At 44.1% G+C, this 20,640-nt stretch overlaps 1 protein-coding gene across 1 annotated transcript in view; it reads left to right on the forward strand.

Moving 5' to 3' along the window:
* Positions 1-20,259, forward strand: part of LOC144491876 (stabilin-1-like) — a 213,167-nt gene extending 192,908 nt beyond the window's left edge. The window contains exons 53-61 of the mRNA XM_078210166.1: positions 704-850; positions 2,942-2,998; positions 7,602-7,842; positions 10,747-10,896; positions 11,648-11,752; positions 15,579-15,686; positions 17,052-17,245; positions 19,904-20,045; positions 20,186-20,259. Coding sequence (XP_078066292.1) covers positions 704-850; positions 2,942-2,998; positions 7,602-7,842; positions 10,747-10,896; positions 11,648-11,752; positions 15,579-15,686; positions 17,052-17,245; positions 19,904-20,045; positions 20,186-20,259 — 1,218 coding nt within the window. The remainder of the gene's footprint in view (positions 1-703; positions 851-2,941; positions 2,999-7,601; positions 7,843-10,746; positions 10,897-11,647; positions 11,753-15,578; positions 15,687-17,051; positions 17,246-19,903; positions 20,046-20,185) is intronic.
* The last annotated feature ends 381 nt before the right edge of the window (positions 20,260-20,640 follow it).

A 20,640-nucleotide genomic window follows, 5' to 3' on the forward strand; every position in this document is an offset into this window, starting at 1 on the left:
CAAACTCTATCCATGGCTCATCATGTGCTAATAGATCATGCAAGGACAGTGATAAGCATACTAGATTACAAGATTATGAGGGGCATGGACAGAATGGATAGTCAGAAGCTTTTTCCCAGGGTGGAAGAATCAATTATTAGGGGGCAAGGTTTAAAGGAGATGTACGAGGCAAGTTTTTTACACAGAAGGTGGTGAGTGCCTGAAACTTGCTGCCGGGAGAGGTAGTGGAAGCAGATACGATAGTGACTTTTAAGGGGCGTCTTGACAAATACATGAATAAAATGGGAATAGAGGGATATGGTTCCCAGAAGAGTAGGGGATTTTAGTTCAGACGGGCAGCATGGTCGGCGCAGGCTTGGAGTAATTTTCTTACTCCATGTAATTTTCTTTGTTCTTTGTTCTAAAATTGGCCACAAGTTCCTAGGATTGGGGAAGGAAAAATTACACACAGGTTTGCTTGATCCATTGGCATGTCTGCATTTCAGTGAACTAAACTCAGGAGAGAGGTAAAAGAGGCTGCTGATTCATGTCATCGTTGAACTTGTATACTTTAGAAATGTTTTCAAGATTTTAAATAACATGAAAGACGTTTTTTTAAGCCAGTGGCTTAATCCATATTACATAATGATAGCTGGGTTTCTAAATGATGCCATCACTGCCTTATGCATGAGGTGTGGTTCAAGCACTTTTATCTTTGATCCAGGGAGATCTGATTGTGAATGATGGAAGTGCTCAGATTGTTCAGAGACATCTGGAATTTGATGGTGGAATTGCATACGGCATCAATAACCTCTTGGAACCTCCTGATATAGGAGCTCGGTGTGATGCACTTACAATGCAGCCTTCTCATGTAAGTACTTCAAAGAAATAAACATAATTCTCTTTTTCCTCAAATTTCAGGACCGGATGCTCTTGAGGGAAGATTGTAGATTAATTCTGGCTGGATGAGTCAGATGTGATAAAGTTTTCTTCTTATTGTATCTATCGGGATTTTGTTTTTAAATGAAAAAACAAACCTTTATTTTAACGACTGTCCCATTTGGATCCTATTTCAAGTTACCAAGCACATCTATAATGATTTTTTTTTCATACCAGAGTAAATTCTTCAGTCCCACGCTTCCAGCCTGGAGCTGTGTTTAAAAAGAAAGAAACTAGGAGGCAGGATTATTAGTGTTTAGCAGCAATACCCTGAACCACACTTCCTTTGAGTGGGCCATCTGCTAGCAGCATGGGACCGATGGATTCACCCTGCATCATCACGAAACATTGCTAAATCTATTATTAAAGAAAGCTCCCTCTAATCCCAATCCTACTTCTAAAGAACAGTAAATGGTTATACATTGGTTAAATGCTTATTATTTGCTATTATCTCTCCTTACTGGTATCCCTGGCCCTGTTTTTCATTTTAGATATTTTATATAATGTACTTTCTTTATCCTGTTTCCCTTTTGCCATCTATGGAAGCCTAGTTGGATCAATGCACCATACTATTTGTAATTTCTGCTTGATTGTTTATTCCATAAGTTTAATTACACCATCTCTTCAATTGTGGTGCCGTTGATAATCATTGGTCTTCATAGTTCAAAACATTTGTAACCTTAAGTAGAAAGACTTGCACACACTTTATTGCATGGTCCATTTTAAGATTGATTTTTCATGCTGCTCTCGGCACCACAGCAGATTCCTGAACCATTTAAGCACAGATTTTCCTCTTTCTTTTGTCTGGGTATAGTGGATGGGGAAGATAAAAATAGATGAGGGGAATCAAAGGGTTGTAAGGGAGCCTGTCAGATTTTCTATCCAAAATGGACAGGAATTCAAGAGGTTCCTCCCGTACAAACACTCAATCATCCACATCCAAGATACCGATATGTTCTGAATTCATGGGGTGGGATTTCCCGCCCCCTCCTCATTGGCCGCCGGCAAGATCTTCCGGTCCCGCCAATGTCTACGGCGCTTCGCATAGCTCTCACCCTCCGCCGCCAGGGAACCCACCACAGGTTTTGCCTTCAGAATGACTAGAAAATCCCATTCCGAGCCATTTAACACAGGCAAACATAGGGTTAAATCTTACTCAAAAATGGCAAAATGTTGTTTCTGGCGAGAAAACCGAAGGGTTTCTCACCGGAGAAGCCAGTTGATTTTCTCTCCAGATCTTATGACACTCTGCCAAAATAAATCAAGGGGGCGTGTTTCACACTGTTGTACAGAGGGCCCGAGTACTAAACACGCTGGCCAAACCCTGCTGCTCAGCGATTGAGGGCCCCATCTTTAAAGGGTGTCCTGATCATAATCCATATAAATCTCCCCCCTACAGTCCACCGTGGAGGTCTCAGGGGCTCCCCTCCCCACCCCCCGATCAGAGATGGTACTTCTCTACCTCCCAATCATCAGCCCCTTCTCAACTGGGACGGCACGGTGGCATAGTGGTTAGCACCGTTGCCTCCCAACTCCAGGAACCCGGATTCAATTCCCGGCTTGGGTCACTGTCTGTGTGGAGTTTGCACATTCTCCCTGTGTCTGCGTGGGTTTCCTCCAGGTGCTCCGGTTTCCTCCCACAGTCCAAAGATGTACTGGTTAGGTTGATTGGCTATGCTAAATTGCCCAAAGTTCCCCAGGATGTGCAAAGTAGAGGGATTAGCAGGGTAAATTAGCAGGGGATATGGCCTGGGATGGGATTGTTGTCGGTGCAGACTCAATGAGCCGAATGGCCTCCTTCTGTAGGATTCTATGAATGACCCACCCCTCACGATCACCGGCCCCTTTGCGCCGGCAACAACTATGCCTTCTGGATCTTGAACCCCCGCCGGCAACCTCGCAGACATCAAATGTGGGCTCAAGATACTGCCCATAGGAACCAGAAAATCTGCTCCTAAATGGTAAATGTTTTTTAAAGGAAAATTAACATGATTCTGGCTTAATGTGAAACATTTCTGTTTAGGGACTCTGTGGGAATTGTTTGGAACCTCCTCCTTGTCCTCCTGGAACAAAACCACAGGTAAGATTTGGTTTACTTGCAAAGTTGTTCCAGTGTGTTTCAAATCAGGACAATTTTACAAAACCATTCACTAAAAAAAGTAAAAGAAAATATCTGAGCATCCTCCAGTATATTTTCTATTGCTTATTAAGATGTGGGCTTAATTAGAAAATGTATCTGTGGGAATACTGCTACCATGTAATCCTAAGAGTATTTATAATATGCACATGTATGTTTATTTTAACTTTGTATAACCTAAGAAACTGTTATGCTTTACAGATGCAGGGGACATTAGAGAAGCTGTTTAAGTTGGGTAGGCAGGGGAGCCAGACATTAAAAGAGCAACACTCCGGCCAGTCATCAGCAGAACATAAAGAAATGTGAAAAAACAAGCAGAGAACTGTGGTTGACTGACTGGTTGCATTGAATACAATGTGATAAGGAGCAACAGGGATAATTGGTGTTGTTGCCCCCAGTAGAATAAGGGATGACCCTCAACAGATCAGTTACTGTCAAGTGATGTTAAGGGGTGAGACATCCGAAACCTGAGCAAACAGGGGCCATATGTATGTGTCATCCCAATAACTGGACAAATAGATGAAGGATCAGTAAGTAGTCTCATAACACCAGGTTAAAGAGCAACAGGTTTATTTGGTAGCACAAGCTTTCGGAGCACTGCTCCTTCATCAGGTGAATGCAGGATTTGTTTCACAAACAGGGCATATATAGACACCAGCTCAATTACAAGATAATGGTTGGAATCAAACGGCTTAGCGAGACTTAGTGGTTTTGAAACATAAAACAACATATAAACATGTGGTCCGAGTAGACAGAAGGTGTGGAAGACTTGAAGAGACGATCGGAGGACTATTGCCAGGAGTTTGAGCCGTGTGCAGGCATTTCTTACCATGTCTTTACCTAAGGCATAATAGAGCAGTATAACTCTCAACTATACTTTGTAGATTACTGCTCAGATACTGCAATGCATCACGTCCTGCCTGTGCTGAGCAAAGTTTGATCACTGCTCAACATCAAATCATTAAATATCAAGGTTTATCAAAGAAGAAAACCTAACATCGTGTAATATTAACTATGGGACGTTTTTCTCAATAACTCATATTTGCTGACGTCCATTTCTGTGGTGATCACAGACTTTTCCCCAGCATTCCTTAGTATTTCTTAACTTTTAAAAACTCAGACTTGGAAACAGACCTTCCAAATTTTTCACTGACCACATCACAAAAAGAATCTGGTACCAGGGATGAAGGATGTTGATTTTAAGGAGAGATGTGGGTAAATTAGAATTGTTCTCCTTGGAACAGAGAAAGCAAACTGATAGACCTTGAGAGGATTTGATAGAGTAGATAAAAGCTATTTCCTATAGTAAGTAAGTCATTAACCAGAGGTCATAGACTTAAAATCATTGGCAAAAGATCTAGACGGGGTGTAAGAGGAAACATTTTCACTTAAGAAAATTGTCAAAATCAGGAATGCTCTGATAGTAAGGGGACTGATTCCATGAATAATTTTAAAAGGGAGTTGGACAGTTACTTGAGAATGAGATACTTGCAGAGTTACGTTACAGGCAAGAAGTGAGGATGTGATACTACGCACAGGTGCACTTAAAAAGAGATAGGACAAACACAAAGGACTGGCTGTGCTGTCACTTTCTATCATTCCATAAAGTACTTTGGGATGTCCCAAGGAAATCCAGGGATGTTAGATATAGGACGGAAAAGAGGTTGAGGTAGAAAATCAGTCATGCTCATATCAACTGATGGAGGTAGCCTCCTCCAGCCCACTCCTGCTCCTATTTCATTTTGTTTTATGTGAAAACAAGTTGTTTTCATAAGTTCTTTCTTTTGGCAATGTTAACCATTTTAACTGAGCAAAAGTTTTGACATGAAGAAAAGATTTCATCACTCTTCAGTGTAGACTATTACATTGAAAAGACTTGCTTAGTAACTTTTTCTTTAATAACATATATAATATGTAAACTCTGGAGTCATAGGCCAGAATTTTACCGGCACGCCTGCCCCGATTCCAGGAGCGGGCGAGGCTCGGAGAACAGCATTCTCCATTGGCTTTGGACGGGATCGTATGAACCTTGGGCGGACATGCCAGTAAAATTCTGTCCACAGCGTTTTAACAGAATTGTCCTGAAATCACTTCCTAGCATTTCGCTCTTATTTATTAAGGAAGAGCAATCTGGTATTTGTATAAGACCTTTTCATCACCTTTCAACATCTCTGTTCCAGGGATGGCATGGTGGCACAGTGGTTAGCGCAGCTGCCTCCGAGCTCCAGGGACCTGAGTTCGATTCCCAGCTTGGGTCACTGTCTGTGCAGAGTCTGTACATTCTCCCCGTGTTTGCGTGGGTTTCCTTTGGGTGCTCCGGTTTCCTCCCACAGTCCAAAAATGTACGGGTTAGGTGGATTGGCCACGCTAAATTGCCCCTTAGTGTCAGGGGGACTAGCTAGGGTAAATTTATGGGGATAGTGTCGGGTGGGATTGTGATTGGTGCAGACTCGATGGGCCGAATGGCCTCCTTCTGCACTGTGGGATTCTATGATCACCGCAGGAAATGCAGTTGTTAGGATAGTGTGAATGTTTTATTTAAAGTTATAAAGCATGCACACTATGCTGCCCAAAGAGGCTTAATAGGTAAATACACCATGTGATCATTTAATAGACTACAGTGACTAGGGAGGAACACTTATTCATGTTCTGTACTGTTAGTCAATCTCAGCTAAGGCAGCAGGGGAGAACAGTGGCAGAAGGTTCTAGCGTGAGAAGATTGTTGTAATTTAATTAAAATGTTAAGGTGACTATGTAAACCTCATGACTATATAAACCTCAAGTGTAAAATCAGAACTCTTTCATAGAACCCCGACAGTGCAGAAGGAGGCCATTCAGCCCAACGAGCCTGCACCGACAACAATCCCATCCTGGCCCCACCCCTGCAACCCCACACCTTTACTCTACTAATCCCCCTGACATCCCCCTAACACTAAGAAGTAAATATGGCATGGCCAGTCAACCTAACCCGCACATTTTTGGACTGTGGGAGGAAACCAGAGGAAACCCAAGCAGACACGGTGAGAACGTGCAAACTCCACACAGACAGTGACCCAAGGCCGGAATTGAACCCAGGTCCTTGGCGCTGTGAGGCAGCAGTGCTAATCATTGTGCCACCATGCCGCTCTTTATAATATCATCAGAAGAATGAGATTACTATGTAGGCACTCGCCAGCACCTGTAATATTTTACAGTATTGCAGTAACATCAAAGAAATACTAGTCACAATCAACACCAACCTGAACATTTTAGATATTGTCATAATGTCATCAATGCATTGCAATACCATCAAAAAGATTCACAGGAAAATAAAAAGCAGAGAATGGTAGGAAATAATTTCAGAGGAAGGATTGATTACAGGGAGATGGTGCTGTAGTGGTAATGTCACTGGACTAATCCAGAGGCCCAGGCTAATGCTCTGTGGCCATAGGTTCAAATCCCACCTTGGCAGCTGGTGCAATTTAAAATTCAATTCATAAATCTGGAATTGAAAGCTAGTCTTGGTAATGATGACTATCATCGAACGTCGTTAAAAACCCATCTGGGTCACTAATGTTCTTTAGGAAGGGAAATCTGCCGTCCTTACCTGGTCTGGCCTACATGTGACTCGATCATAACCTGTATATATCTCCCCCACAGTGGTCTCAGAGGCCCCACCCCGATTAAGTCAGCACTTCTCTACACCACCCCCTGCCCCGATCATTGGCCCCTTCTCTCCCCCCCAGATCATCAACACCTTCCCACCTTATCCCCCCTCAACAGTCAGACCCAGCACCCGCCTCCCCCACAATCCCTCCCCCAACAGCCACCACCAGCATCCCCTGCTCCTCTGCCTGCTCCCAGCCACCACAATTAAATGAATCCCCCCCCCATGAAGGTCCCACTGGGGCCCGCCCCTTGGCACAGGTTGGCACTGCCAATTTGCCATAGTGCCAACCTGACAGTGCCAACCTGTCAATGCCAGGGGCAGTGCCAGGCCATTGCCTAGCCATGTCCCTTGCCCCCAGGGACTATACTTACCGTTGCGACCTTGGGGAGACCCCCACGCCAGGTTCACATCTAGGTGCATCATGTCAGCACGGTGTCAATATACGGCGGGGGTCAATATACAGTGAGGGGGTGTATTAATCATATTTAAATGCTTTTAAATACAATAATGGACATGAACTTTATGATGCTGCTGGTGAGGGGTGGGGAAGACTTGAAATCACTTTCTTGTCGGTGAGAATTGCACCTTCCAGATCTTGAGCCCGACCAACAACCTCGCAGACGGCAAACCTGAGCTCAAGTTACCTCCCATCATGTGCGATGGTGGCCTCATTGGAAAATTGCTGCAAAAAAAATTGCTCGAATTTAACCTGCAGTGTATTACTGAAAAATAACTTGGCTCTGTGGATGCTTTAATAGTCCTAAAGCAGAACTCGAATGAAATTTATAAGCTATATTCAGAATATTGTTTCATTTTGCAGCTTGCCAGACATTCCATTAATTTGTTTTTGAGAAATACAATTCTGTGAGATCCTTACTTTTGCTTTTTCATTTTAAGGATGGTTCAGAATTCCAAAACTGTTGGTACAGCCAAGTGAACAAGGCAGGCAGACTTCGATCTCACTTTCGGGACCTCTTCGGTGACCAGTTGTATTTGCCTGCTTTTCCCTATTCAATGATCAATGGAAACTGGTTTCGTCATAGTCAAACCCATCCTTTACGTGGCTGCAGCAGACAATGTATTAATCCTCAATGGATTCCCCAGTGTTGCAAAAACCATTATGGTCCTTACTGTAAAGGTAATGCTCAGAGATGGCACACATGTCACAATTCTATCACTAGTGTATTGTTTCAGATACATATACTGCTTTTGCCTCTGTTTGTTCAGTGTTCCTTCTTGAGGTTGAGTACTTTTCCCTTTAACTTTCAATCCTGACTTGGAAATATATCACTGTTCCTTCACTGTCGCTGGGTCTAAATCCTGGAACTCCCTCCCAAACAGCATGTGGGTGTATCAGCACCACATTGACTGCAGCGGTTCAAGAAGGCAGCTCACCACAACCTTCTCAAGGGCAGTTAGGGATGGGAAATAAATGCTGACCTAACCAGCAATGTCCACATCCTAAGAATGGGCGGCATGGTGGCACAGTGGTTAGCACTGCTGCCTCACAGCACCAGGGACCCGGGTTCAATTGCCGGCTTGGGTCACTGCACGTGCGGAGTCTGAATGTTCTCCCTGTGACTGTGTGGAATTTCTCTGGGAGTTCGGTTTCCTCCCAAAAGTCCAAAAGACATGTTGGGTTAGGTGCATTGGCCATGCTAAATTCTCCCACAGTGTACCCGAACAGGCGCCGGAATGTGGCGACAAGGGAATTTTCACAGTAACTTCATTGCAGTGTTAATGTAAGCCTACTTGTGACACACATAAATAAACTAAACGAATGAAAAAAAAACATTCTATCAACCAGCAGCAGGCAAAAAATTAACTATTTGAAACTAAGATTTGAATAGGTTCACTCTTATGTGGATGGACCAACATTCTTCTTGGTGCAGCGCAGGTTAAAGGGAGGCTTAATAGAGAAGCTCAAAATTCTGAGGGGCTTTGATAGAGAGAAACTGCTCCCCCTGGCAGGAGGACACAGATATAAAGATATTTGGCAAAAGAATAGAGAAGATTTTTTTATTCGAGTAACGAGTTGTTATGAGCTAAAATGTACTACCTGACTGAATGGTGAAAGGAGATTCAACAGTAGCTTTTAAAACCGAATTAGATAAATACTTGAAAAGGGAATATTTGCAGAATGTGGGGAAAGACCACGAGAGAGGTACGAATTGACAAAGTCTTTCAGTCAGGCTGGCACAGGCACAATTCCACTGTGCAGTGAGATTCTGTGATTCAAGACCCTCTATGTGGTGGATTTAATTGTTTTCTGGTTGGAGGCTTGATGTATTTGTGCTGGGAGAGGGCTCAAAAACATGGGTAGAAAAATGACATGGTCGCTAATCTTTGGTACGCTGAGCTGTTGTTATGATCCAGGAACATTATTCTTCACAGCTGAGCACTGGTTATGCTAATTGTTTCACATGCTGTACAATGTCACTTCCAAATTTTCAATCAGAGAAAGATTTTGCAACGTGGCAACAGATGAACCTCATTTACTTCTTACAGGTGATTATGCAGGTTTGAGTTGAAGGCGGAAATAGTGTCAATTGTTAACTCTTGATCAAATATTTCTATGAGCATTTAGTACAGGATTTGAGGACATGATTTGAAATTAACTTTTGTTTTCGGTTTTGATTGCACTGTACTGCCAATGTGATAACTGTGACGAGGAACTGGCTAGTTCTAATTGTCACTTTCTGCAGGTTACGATTCTGACAGAGAGCTCTGCATGTGTACGCGTGCACACTTGTGGAAAGCTTCAATGAATAGTCTGAACACTTTTTAAGACCACCTTCATGGGGGCGGTGCAGTGGCACAGTGGTTAGCACTGCTGTTTCACAGGGACCCAGCTTCGATTCCCGGCTTGGGTCACTGTCTGTGCGGAGTCTGCACGTTCTCCCCGTGTCTGTGTGGGTTTCCTCCGGGTGTTCCGGTTTCCTCCCACAGTCCGAAAGACATGATGGTTAGGTGCATTGGCCATGTTAAATTCTCCCTCAGTGTACCCGAACAGGCGCCGGAGTGTAGCGACTAGGGGATTTTCACAGTAACTTCACTGCAATGTTGATGTAAGCCTACTTGTGACATTAATAACTAAACTTTAAACTTCACACTGCGCTAGATTTATATTGCAACTATTTTAAAAGGCCTAATAATGTGAGATACAGTTAGTCATGGATGTCAAACTTCTTGAGTAATTTGGAATAATTTAGGATTGACCTCCATGCTGAGAAACTATTTTGTATCAACACAGAGGTGACAGTATAAGTCTGTCCTTTTTCTGATGGAGACAGAGGTTTTTTAAATGCTGCATTGTTATCCCTGGAAAAAATTCCTTCTTCAGCATTTCTGTGATACCTCTTTAAGATTGCAGGCATAGCCGAGATTCGTTAGAAATAGTGTCAGTGTTTTATTTAAGTATATAAGTTAACAAGTATAAAAAAGACGAACTCCAGGAGCTACAGAGTTTTACTTCTTGCTGACTCAGAAGAGAAGAGAGAAAAAAAAATGAAGGAATCATACCTGATGAATCACATGACAAATCCCGTGACTGAGACGCCATGCCTTAACACTCAACATGTGTCTCACATCGCAGCATTCCCTCTCCTTTTTCAAAGTGTTATTTGATCTGTTTTGAAAATTACCTTGAAATGGCAACACCAGTTACGTTATTTGTCCTGGTATGACCAAAAATCCATATTAGTTTTATTGATCATAAGAAATATGGGCAGGAGTGGGCCATTCTGCCCCTTGACATATAGCAAGAAGTCTCGCAACACCAGGTTAAAGTCCAACAGGTTTACTTGGTAGCACAAGCCACAAGCTTTCGGAGCACTGCCCCTTCATCAGGTGACTCACCCCAGTCCAACGCCGGCATCTCCACCTCCTTGGCATATAGACAGAGTGGACCAAATGGCCTCGTTCTGTGCCATAGACTTTCTGTGTTTCTATGTTTCAAATGACACATTCTCCTTTTGCTGCACTTCAAGGCCCAGTCTCTTCCTTAATATAGGAGATTTATCCAGTGACTTTATTATTTCAGTGTGTCCTGGAGGGATACAGTCCCCTTGTAGTTCACATGGAAGTTGTAATGACAGAAGACTTGGAAATGGAACATGCCAGTGTTCAGTGGGATTCAGTGGAACAGCCTGTGAACTGTGTGAATCAGACAGATATGGACCAAGCTGCAAAAGTATGTATTGCATCCAGCTCAATGTGCTCAGACTTGCTACAAGCTGAGTTCATAATTTTTGTTGTGTATTTCAAAATGATAATTTAGCCTACAGTCCCAAATGTATAATTTGGTTTGCCACTGAGTTTCTTACTTCTTTCATACCTCATTGAGGCTGACTGTCTTTGAAACCTACTTGCTCAAATATAGAGAATTAAAGCAACTCGATTAAAACCACAAACTGAACTGTTATATTCACCTAGATCATTCACCTCAAAGCAGTATTTCAGCTTCTATACAAAAGTTGCCAAGTGATAATGGTACAACCATTTGGGACCTCTGCAAAGCATTTGATTACTGCCTAGATGGTGATTATGACTGGTCTGTTACTAATACAATGAACAAGTTGGGCTTCATCTGGATTTACTTCTGTGAGGGGAACAGTGACTCCGTGGCACATTGGTTAGCATTGCTGCCTTACAGCGCCAGGGACCCGGGTTCAGTTCCAGGCTTCAGTGTGTGGAGTTTGCACATTCTCCCCGGGTTCTCCAGTTTCCTCCCACAGCCCAAAGATGTGCATGTTAGGTTGATTGGCCATGCTAAATTGCCTCTCAGTATCAGGGGATTAGCAGGGTAAATACATGGGGCTACAGGGATAGGGCCTGGGTGGGATTGTTGTCAGTGCAGGCTTGATGGGCCAAATGGCCTCCTTCTGCACTGTCGGGATTCTATGATTCTATTGTGTTTTCAAACCTTTTCTTAAATCTCACAGAATGTAATTGTACAAAAAATGGAATCTGCGATGAAGGAATTTCTGGTGAAGGAACCTGTTTCTGTAGAGAAGGCTGGACAGGAAAATACTGTGAAACAAGATCTGGCAAGTAATTTTGCTTATCTCGTTTTGAATTTAATGTTGAGTTCACTAATTAATGTTATCACATGGCATAATGTCATTGTGTCTGAGGTTCCTGGTAATCCGTAACATACCCTGGTGCAAACCCATTTTGAACGTATATGCTCTCATAACTTATCAAAACTAAAGGGAACGGAAGTTTAATTATTACAATAATAGACAAATGACAAACTTCAAATGTTAAAATTAACTCAATTGATAAAGAAATTCATTCTCATCAAAGAATCGCAGAATTCTTGATGTGAATTTCATAGCAATTGTAAGCATATTTTATAAATTAAATTGCAAGCTTTCACTGTTTTAATGCTACAGTAAAGTCAACCTGAATCCCAATGTTTTTGTTATTCATGGACAGAGGAATGAATACTCATAAGTACAGGAAAGAATGGCCCAGATTTTGTACCCAGCAGCTTAGCATGGGCAATTGTCACTGAATTCGAACAATAGATGCACTGAGAGTTCTTGAGATCTCTATGGCAAAAACCTTCATTCCTTTGCTATGGAATAGAGGTGCAGTGATGTCATCAAATTGTCCAAGCAACCAATCTGATTCAAGAATTCTCACAGACAGCCAACCAGGAAACATTAAGTAAAACATTTGACAAAGGGGCATCTGGACTCGAAACTTCACCTCTTTTCTCTCCTTACAGATGCTGCCAGACCTGCTGAGATTTTCCAGCATTTTCTCTCTTTTGGTTTCAGGAAACTTAAAGCACTAATACTCAAAAAACCTTTTTGAAAATACATGCAAAATAAAAATTGGGATATTTACATAGGCTGAAGGTGAAATAAGACCATAAGACCATAAGACATAGGAGCGGAAGTAAGGCCATTCGGCCCATCGAGTCCACTCCACCATTCAATCATGGTTGATTTCAACTCCATTTACCCGCTCTCTCCCCATAGCCCTTAATTCCTCGAGAAATCAAGAATTTATCAATTTCTGTCTTGAAGACGCTCAACGTCTCGGCCTCCACAGCCCTCTGTGGCAATGAATTCCACAGACCCACCACTCTCTGGCTGAAGAAATTTCTCCTCATCTCTGTTCTAAAGTGACTCCCTTTTATTCTAAGGCTGTGCCCCCGCGTCCTAGTCTCCCCTGTTAATGGAAACAACTTCCCTACGTCCATCCTATCTAAGCCGTTCATTATCTTGTAAGTTTCTATCAGATCTCCCCTCAACCTCCTAAACTCCAATGAATATAATCCCACGATCCTCAGACGTTCATCGTATGTCAGGCCTACCATTCCTGGGATCATCCGTGTGAATCTCCGCTGGACCCGCTCCAGTGCCAGTATGTCCTTCCTGAGGTGTGGGGCCCAAAATTGCTCACAGTACTCCAAATGGGGCCTAACCAGTGCTTTATAAAGCCTCAGAAGTACATCCCTGCTTTTGTATTCCAAGCCTCTTGAGATAAATGACAACATTACATTTGCTTTCTTAATTACGGACTCAACCTGCAAGTTTACCTTTAGAGAATCCTGGACTAGGACTCCCAAGTCCCTTTGCACTTTAGCATTATGAATTTTGTCACCGTTTAGAAAATAGTCCATGCCTCTATTCTTTTTTCCAAAGTGTACGACCTCGCACTTGCCCACGTTGAATTTCTGAAATCTGAACTATCATGAGGAAATTTCAATTATTTTTAATTATTTAAAAATTCTAGTTAAAAATCCAATAAGCAATCATAATGGAGAAGTTCAACAATATTTCACACACTCAGGGTAAATTGCTGGTTCAGCGGTAGATATTGCTCAGAGCACGGTAGCACAGTGGTTAGCTCAGAGCACGGTATTGCTCAGAGCACGGTAGCACGGTAGCACAGTGGTTAGCACTGCTGCTTCACAGCTCCAGGGACCTGGGTTCGATTCCCGGCTCGGGTCACTGTCTGTGTGGAGTTTGCACATTCTCCTCGTGTCTGCGTGGGTTTCCTCCGGGTGCTCCGGTTTCCTCCCACAGTCCAAAGATGTGCGGGTTAGGTTGATTGGCCAGGTTAAAAATTGCCCCTTAGAGTCCTGAGATGCGTAGGTTAGAGGGATTAGCGGATAAATATGTGGGGGTAGGGCCTGGGTGGGATTGTGGTCGGTGCAGACTCGATGGGCCGAATGGCCTCCTTCTGCACTGTAGGGTTTCTATGATTAAAGCCCCAGTTGCAGGTCATTGGACCAGGCTTACTTTTTGAGGGGGGGTTCTAACTGTGACAGGAGAGCAGAAAAGAGGAAATTATTGCCTGATCAATTGATTGATTCAGGGCAACACGGTGGCACAATGGTTAGCACTGCTGTCTCACAGCGCCAGGGACCCGGGTTCAATTCCGACCTTGGGTCACTGTCTGTGTGGAGTTTGCATTTTCTCCCCATGTCTGTGTGGGTTTCCTCCGTGTGCTCCGGTTTCCTCCCACAGTTCAAAGATGTGTGAGTTAGGTTGATTGGCCATGCTAAATTGATCCTAGTGTCAGGGGGATTAGCAGGCTAAATACGTGTGGTGACGGGGATAGAGCTTGTAGTCAGTACAGACTCAATGGGCCGAATGGCCTCCTTCTGTAGTGTAGGGATTCTATGATTCTATCCTATGATTCCATTGGTAGTTGGCTCTGGGGACAGAGTTGGGTGGTTGGGAATTGGGGGAGGGGGGAGCAGGGAAGTATACAGTGTGGCCTGTGGTACTGCAGTGAATGACAGACTGTGATTTCAGGATTTCTCTGTGCTAAATCCTGAAATTGCAGTCAGGTTTAGAGGACTAGTGGTGCCGATCGCTGACGATTTGCATTGAAAACCCTGCTAATTCTGAGCAGATATGGGTTAAAGTAGTAGATCTTTGAAACTAAAATAGGAAACGACAGAATGCAAAGCAGCAGCTGCATGGAAAAAACAAGTTGTTTCAGGGTTGACATTCTTAGACCAAAACACTAAATCATTTTTCTCTAACAGACGTCTGATTAACCTCCTGTACATCAACGTATGATCTTCATAAAGAGAAGTATTGGCACACACTTAAAATCACATTAATTTGTGTTTCATATTTTCTTAGCACAGATAGTGGCCGCAAATCTGTGCCCGATCCGCCTTGAACGGTAACGCGGGCGCAAAGTCTTGTGAGTCTAGGAAAGCGAGAATCTTGCCGCCACGACATTAAATGGGTGGGATTTTACTTGTCCCAAAACTGTAAAATCCTGCCCAAGGACAACAGACCTTCCCATTGTCCAACCCTCGCCCGCTCTGATTCCCGTGACAGGTGGAGCAGTAAAATTCCAGCCATTGTTTTCCAACTTTCCCCACCCCTCACCAGTGACACAATGAGGTTCCCACCCAGAAAGGGCAGAGACCTCGTCTCCATACATTTTAATATAAGTAGCAGCTTCCCCATCATACTGCCCAGTGTCACTTAAACTAAATAGTATTCTTCGCTAAAATCCATGAGCTTTCTTTCTGGTTGTAACATGTGCCTATATTTTGCATGTTCACTCAGCAAAAATTTCCAACAATTGTAGCACTCCAATTGTCTTGGTTCTGGAGTAACCTGAACTGCACAAAATCAAATAGAAGTAAATAACTTCATCAAGGAATTAAATTATGTTGCCTCAAGACCTGCATATCATTTTATTCTTTAATCCCATTGATTTTATTACATGGATTAAAACACAGAGAGCATCAAATTGAATAGTGATTTATCCACTGAATAGGAGATTGAAGTCTTTTTCATTCTGATGAATTTTGTATACTCTGTATGGTATCATATGCACTCCAACCTTGAAGCACTGACAGGATTTCTTTCTGCTTTTTTAAAATAGCTGTGAAATCTATATGTTCTCCAAAGTGTCACGACAATGCTGTTTGTAGAAATGGCAGTACTTGTGAGTGCATTCCATACTATGAAGGTGATGGAAGAATTTGTACAGGCAAGGACAAGTACTTCTATAAGTTTAACAGATATAATTGTAAAACCCTGATTGGCTAACTGGACCATCACACTTGTTTATATACAGTTTGGATCTCTAGGACCCAAAGTTATGCTTTGTGATGCCAGTGGGTGAACATTATAAGGGGAATCTTACCAAAAAATGGCCAGTGTTGTTTATGATGAGAAAACTGGCATGTTTCTTGCCAGAGGAACACGCCCGTTTGCTCTCCAGATCTTACGACACTCTGCCAAAACAAAATCAGAGGGGGTGTTTCACGCCATCATGCAGGGGGCGGGGCCTTAACATGTCGGTAAAACCCGGCTGCAGAGATTGGGCACCTTGTTTATAGGGCGCCCTGATCAGAACACTATAAACCTCCCCCACAGCCCACCACAGAGGTCTCCCCTCCCAACCCCTGATTGAAGTTGGCACTTCTCTCCCCCCATTCCTCCTCCCCCAGCATGATCATTGGTTCCTCCACTTACCAACTCCCCTGTCAACGGCCCCTTTCTTCTGCCCCGCCCCGATCATTGGCTCCTTCCCCCCACACAGTCCGAGCCAGCACACCCACCTCCCTGCGCCCCCTACCCCCCCCCCCCCCCCCCGCGCCACATGGCCATCATCGGCAATCCCAGTTCTTCCCTCTGCCGTTGGCCACCACCATATACAAATGAATCACCCCATCCCCCGCAACCACATGAGGCTCCCACTGGAACCTGCCCCTTGGCACAGGTTGACACTGTCAGGTTGGTACTGCCAGGTTGGTATGGGTATGATGCCAACCTGTGCCAAGGGGCAGTCATGGGGCCATTGCTTGGCTATGTCCCTCTCCCCCAGGTGTTATACTTACCTCTTAGCCCCTAGAGAGACCCCCATGACAGGTTCACATCTAGGTGTGGTGTCAATGTACGACGGGTGGCCAATATCTGGTGAGGAGGCAGGTTAATGATATTAAAATTTATTGAAATGCATGTAAAGCAGGTTCATGCCAGTCAGGGGCATGAACCTGACGCTGCCAGCGAGGGGTGGGGAAGATCCAAAATCACGATCTCACCAGTCGGGGGGGGGGGGGGGGGGCGGTGCGGGATGATCTTCGGGGGAACTGGAAGATCTGGAAAATCCCAGCCTATGTTTTGATGGGCATGGTCAGTACGCATTTTGAACAGTCGAAGGAACGTGCTGTACTTTTTTGCTTGCAGTATAAATTATTGTTCCCTTTGAAATAAAACATTGAGAAGAACAAGCCAAAAAGCTTCGACAGTATGTCTCTGTTCTGAGCCATTAAATTTATCCTGTTGCTCTTGCATGGAAAAAAGAGCTGGAAGCAAAATACATTCATTAATGTGGTAACTTTATGCATAGTGGTTGACCGCTGCAAGAACTATAATGGAGGTTGCCATCAACATGCTGTCTGTATCCAAAGAGGGATTAACATAACCTGCACCTGTCAATCAGAATATGAGGGAGATGGCTATGTCTGCAGTCCCATAGACAGATGTGTCGACGGCAGAAATGGTGGTTGCAGCGAGCATGCAATATGCATCAATATTGGACCAGTAAGTGCAAATGTCATTAAAATTATTTTTTTCCCAAAATGCATGGTTGGAATCATGGAACTTGAAATTCGGTCTAAATTGTTTGAGCTGTGTTTGCACAAAAAAGTTTTTTACGTGTTCTTTCTATATTGGACAATATATTAATATATCAGAGTAATTAATATTGTCCAATATTAATAAAAGAAAGGAAAATATTCAGTCTCGTCTTTAGAAAAGGATCATACTTTCAGATACAAACTGCTCAGTCAGCTACCTGCCTCCTATTGAATCTCATGCATTTGGAATCATAGGGCCCGATTTTACCATTACGTCGCGCCCGTTTTTGGGCACGAAAACGTGGTAAAGTCAGATATGAGGCCATTAACGCGGTCCGCGCCCACGTCCGCGCAGATGGCCATTTTACCGAGACCCGGGAATGGCTGCGATCCAATTTGCACCCGAAACGGCGCAACGGCGATTTAAGTGCATTTGCATGCATTTCAATTGAATTAATGAAATGCCCACCCAACTTTATCAGCATTTCCCCCTTTGCCGCCGCGTTCGCCGATCCGGAATCGCGCCGGAATGGACCTGCTGAATAAAAGTCTGAATTGGGCGCTCCAGCTGCTGAAGAGGTGAGTTCAGAGCTTCCAACGGCTCCCTGACTCAGATCGCGGAGGGGGGAGAGAAGCGGGTCAGATCGTTCTCTGGTGGGGGGTGGGGGGGAGAGAGGAGAGAGGCCCGATCATTGTCTGGTTTGGTGGGGGGTGGGTCAGATCGTTGTCTGGCTGGGGCAGGTGGGGGGGAGGGCCGATCGTTGTCCAGTTCGGGGGGAGGGAAGCAGGTCAGATGTACCTCTGGGTGGGGGGAGTGAGGCCAGATCATTCTCTGGGGGGGTGGTGGGGGGGAGTAAGGCCAGATCATTCTCTGGGGGTGGGGGGGCGGTGGTGAGGCCAGATCATTCTCTGGGGGAGAAGTGAGGCCAGATCATCCTCTGGAGGGGGGGGGAGGGAGGCAGGTAAGATGTATCTCTGAGGGGGGAAGGGTGAGGGAGCATGGGGGTCCGCTGCCACTCTGCGGGCGATTGGTGTGGGGGGGAAGGGGGCAGGGGGTCATGATTGGTCTGGGTAACGGGGGGGGGGCGGTGGGTGGATAAGGGGGACAGTGATGTCTGTGGGGGCTGGGCCGCTTTCTCCGCTTTCTGCAGCCCAGGTACGGGCGCACTTTTTCAAATTTCTTTCTAACTGCGCATGCGCGGTTCAGAGCTCCGATCATTTCGGGCGTGCTAAGCCCCGCCCACAGCGCGATTCAGACTCATGATTTTTTTTTCAGGCTAAGTGCGTATGGGGGTGCCTGAAAGCAGATTTCCAAGTCGGATCTGAATTGTGCCCAGATTCAGCACTTAGAATGAAAATGGTAAAATCAGGCCCATAGTGAACAATTTTGAGGCTGTTGATTGTCAGACATCCCATAAGAAGAAGATGCCTTTACCATCAAAATAACTAGAATAGTCTTTGAGACAGTAACCGAGAACTTTTTAGTCTACCTACCCATCCTCTATTTGAAGGGAAGCTGGGTGATGCTGGTCATGTTTAGAAAGCAGTGAATAAAACACCTTGGGGGCGATCTTACCCAAGAAATTCAAAGTGTCAAACGAGCTCAGTAACAGGAGAGAATCACGCTGTTTTTTGGGGTAAAATAAAAATGGAATCTTACCTCACTCTGTTAAAAGAATGAAGCAAAATCTGTTTTCCGCCAGCAGAGGGTGCCATTGCGCATGCTCAGATCTCTGCAGCCGATCCCCCACACCCACACGTGAACTGGCCGTTCGCCAGTTGCAGATCGTGCAGCGTGTGTCTTCCCCACCCCCTCTGATTGCACTTGCAGAGTGCACAACATCCCTCAAAGAGGCAACCGCACTCTGCCCCCAACTTTCCAGGGGGGCCTCAATGGCCTTTGGTCCTACCGGTGAGAGTCTTCGCCAGCAAGGCCACAGAGGCAGGTGAGCCCAGATGATTGCTTCCCGGGCTCACTTGTAATATTTAAATTCTAATCTAAATAGAGTTTAAATATTACAATCAGCCTCGCGCCCCTTTCAGGCGCTGATCTTGCCGGATATCTGGTGCCGGTAAGATCACCAGCGTTGAGAAATTTCTCGGCTGTCTTGCAATCTTACCGGCTCGCCTCGCTCATCAGCCGGCAGGGTAAAATGGTAAGATCGCGGCCTATCCGTCAAATAGTTTTGGCAAAAAATACTTCAGTTAGAAAAAAAATCAAAAAAGGAATGAGCCACAAATAAACCCCTTTCCAAAATTACATGGAAAGGTTTTTGAGTTCGCCGGTATAAGATATGCTTGGCTAAAACCCCTCTCTCTTCTACCATAGCAGACGGGTAATTTCCAGACAGTTTTATTTTTAATTCACTGGGATAATTTTTGTATTTGATGCATCTAATAAGCCAAATTAAATTTTGGAGGCTTTCTAACCTTTTCAGATGGTCTGGTCTGCAATTAATTTGTGCCCTTAAAAAATATGGAACACATTTTGAAATAATTTTGTAACAACCACCGTAATGTTGATAATTTGTAGTTCTTTTTAACCCTTTAAGTTTTGGAATATTCAATGTGCAGCTTATGAAATATATTGATTCTCAACATTTTAAATAATCTTCTGTTATAGAACAAACGGAGGTGTGAATGCAAAGAAGGATTCCGAGGTGATGGTATGCAATGCTTGGTAAATGCCAAACCGCCTGTCGATCGTTGCCTTGAAATGAACCTTTGCCATTCAAATGCCTTTTGCATTGATCTCCACTTCCAAGGTGGGAATTTATTTATTCTGCTACCTTGCAGCATTTTGTTCATTTTTTTATTGTGCTCTGACTAAAGTCATATAACTAACAATGCTTTGATTTGCATCAACCCAGGACATTTTTGTTTTAATAACTGCTACTTGAAACAGATACAATCCCTTGCACAAAAAATTGTCAAGTTTCAGCAGTTCAGGTGGTTGTGCAAAATACATTTATTACTTGATGAGGTGCGGACAGCACTGGCAATGCTAGCATTTATTGTCCATCTCTGATTGTCATTGTAGTGGTGAGCCACCCTCTTGAATTGCTGCAATCCATGTGGTGTGGATACCGCCAAAGTTAGTTAAGGAGTTCCGAAATTTTAACCCAGCAATAATGAAGGGACAGTGATATGTCTTCAGGTCAGCATAATGTGTGACATGGTGTTCTCATGCGCCTGTTCACCTTATCTTTCTCGGTGATGGAGCTTGCAAGTTTGGAAGATGCTGACAAAGAAGCCTAGGGGAGTTTCTGCAATGTATTTTGTATGTCAGACACGCTGCAGCCATGTTGTTCCAGTGTTGGAGAGAGTGACTGTGTCAGATGGTAGAAACCCAGTTGGGTT

The sequence above is a fragment of the Mustelus asterias genome, chromosome 3 (genome assembly GCF_964213995.1).
Source record: "Mustelus asterias chromosome 3, sMusAst1.hap1.1, whole genome shotgun sequence".
NCBI classification, from domain to species: Eukaryota; Metazoa; Chordata; class Chondrichthyes; order Carcharhiniformes; family Triakidae; genus Mustelus; species Mustelus asterias.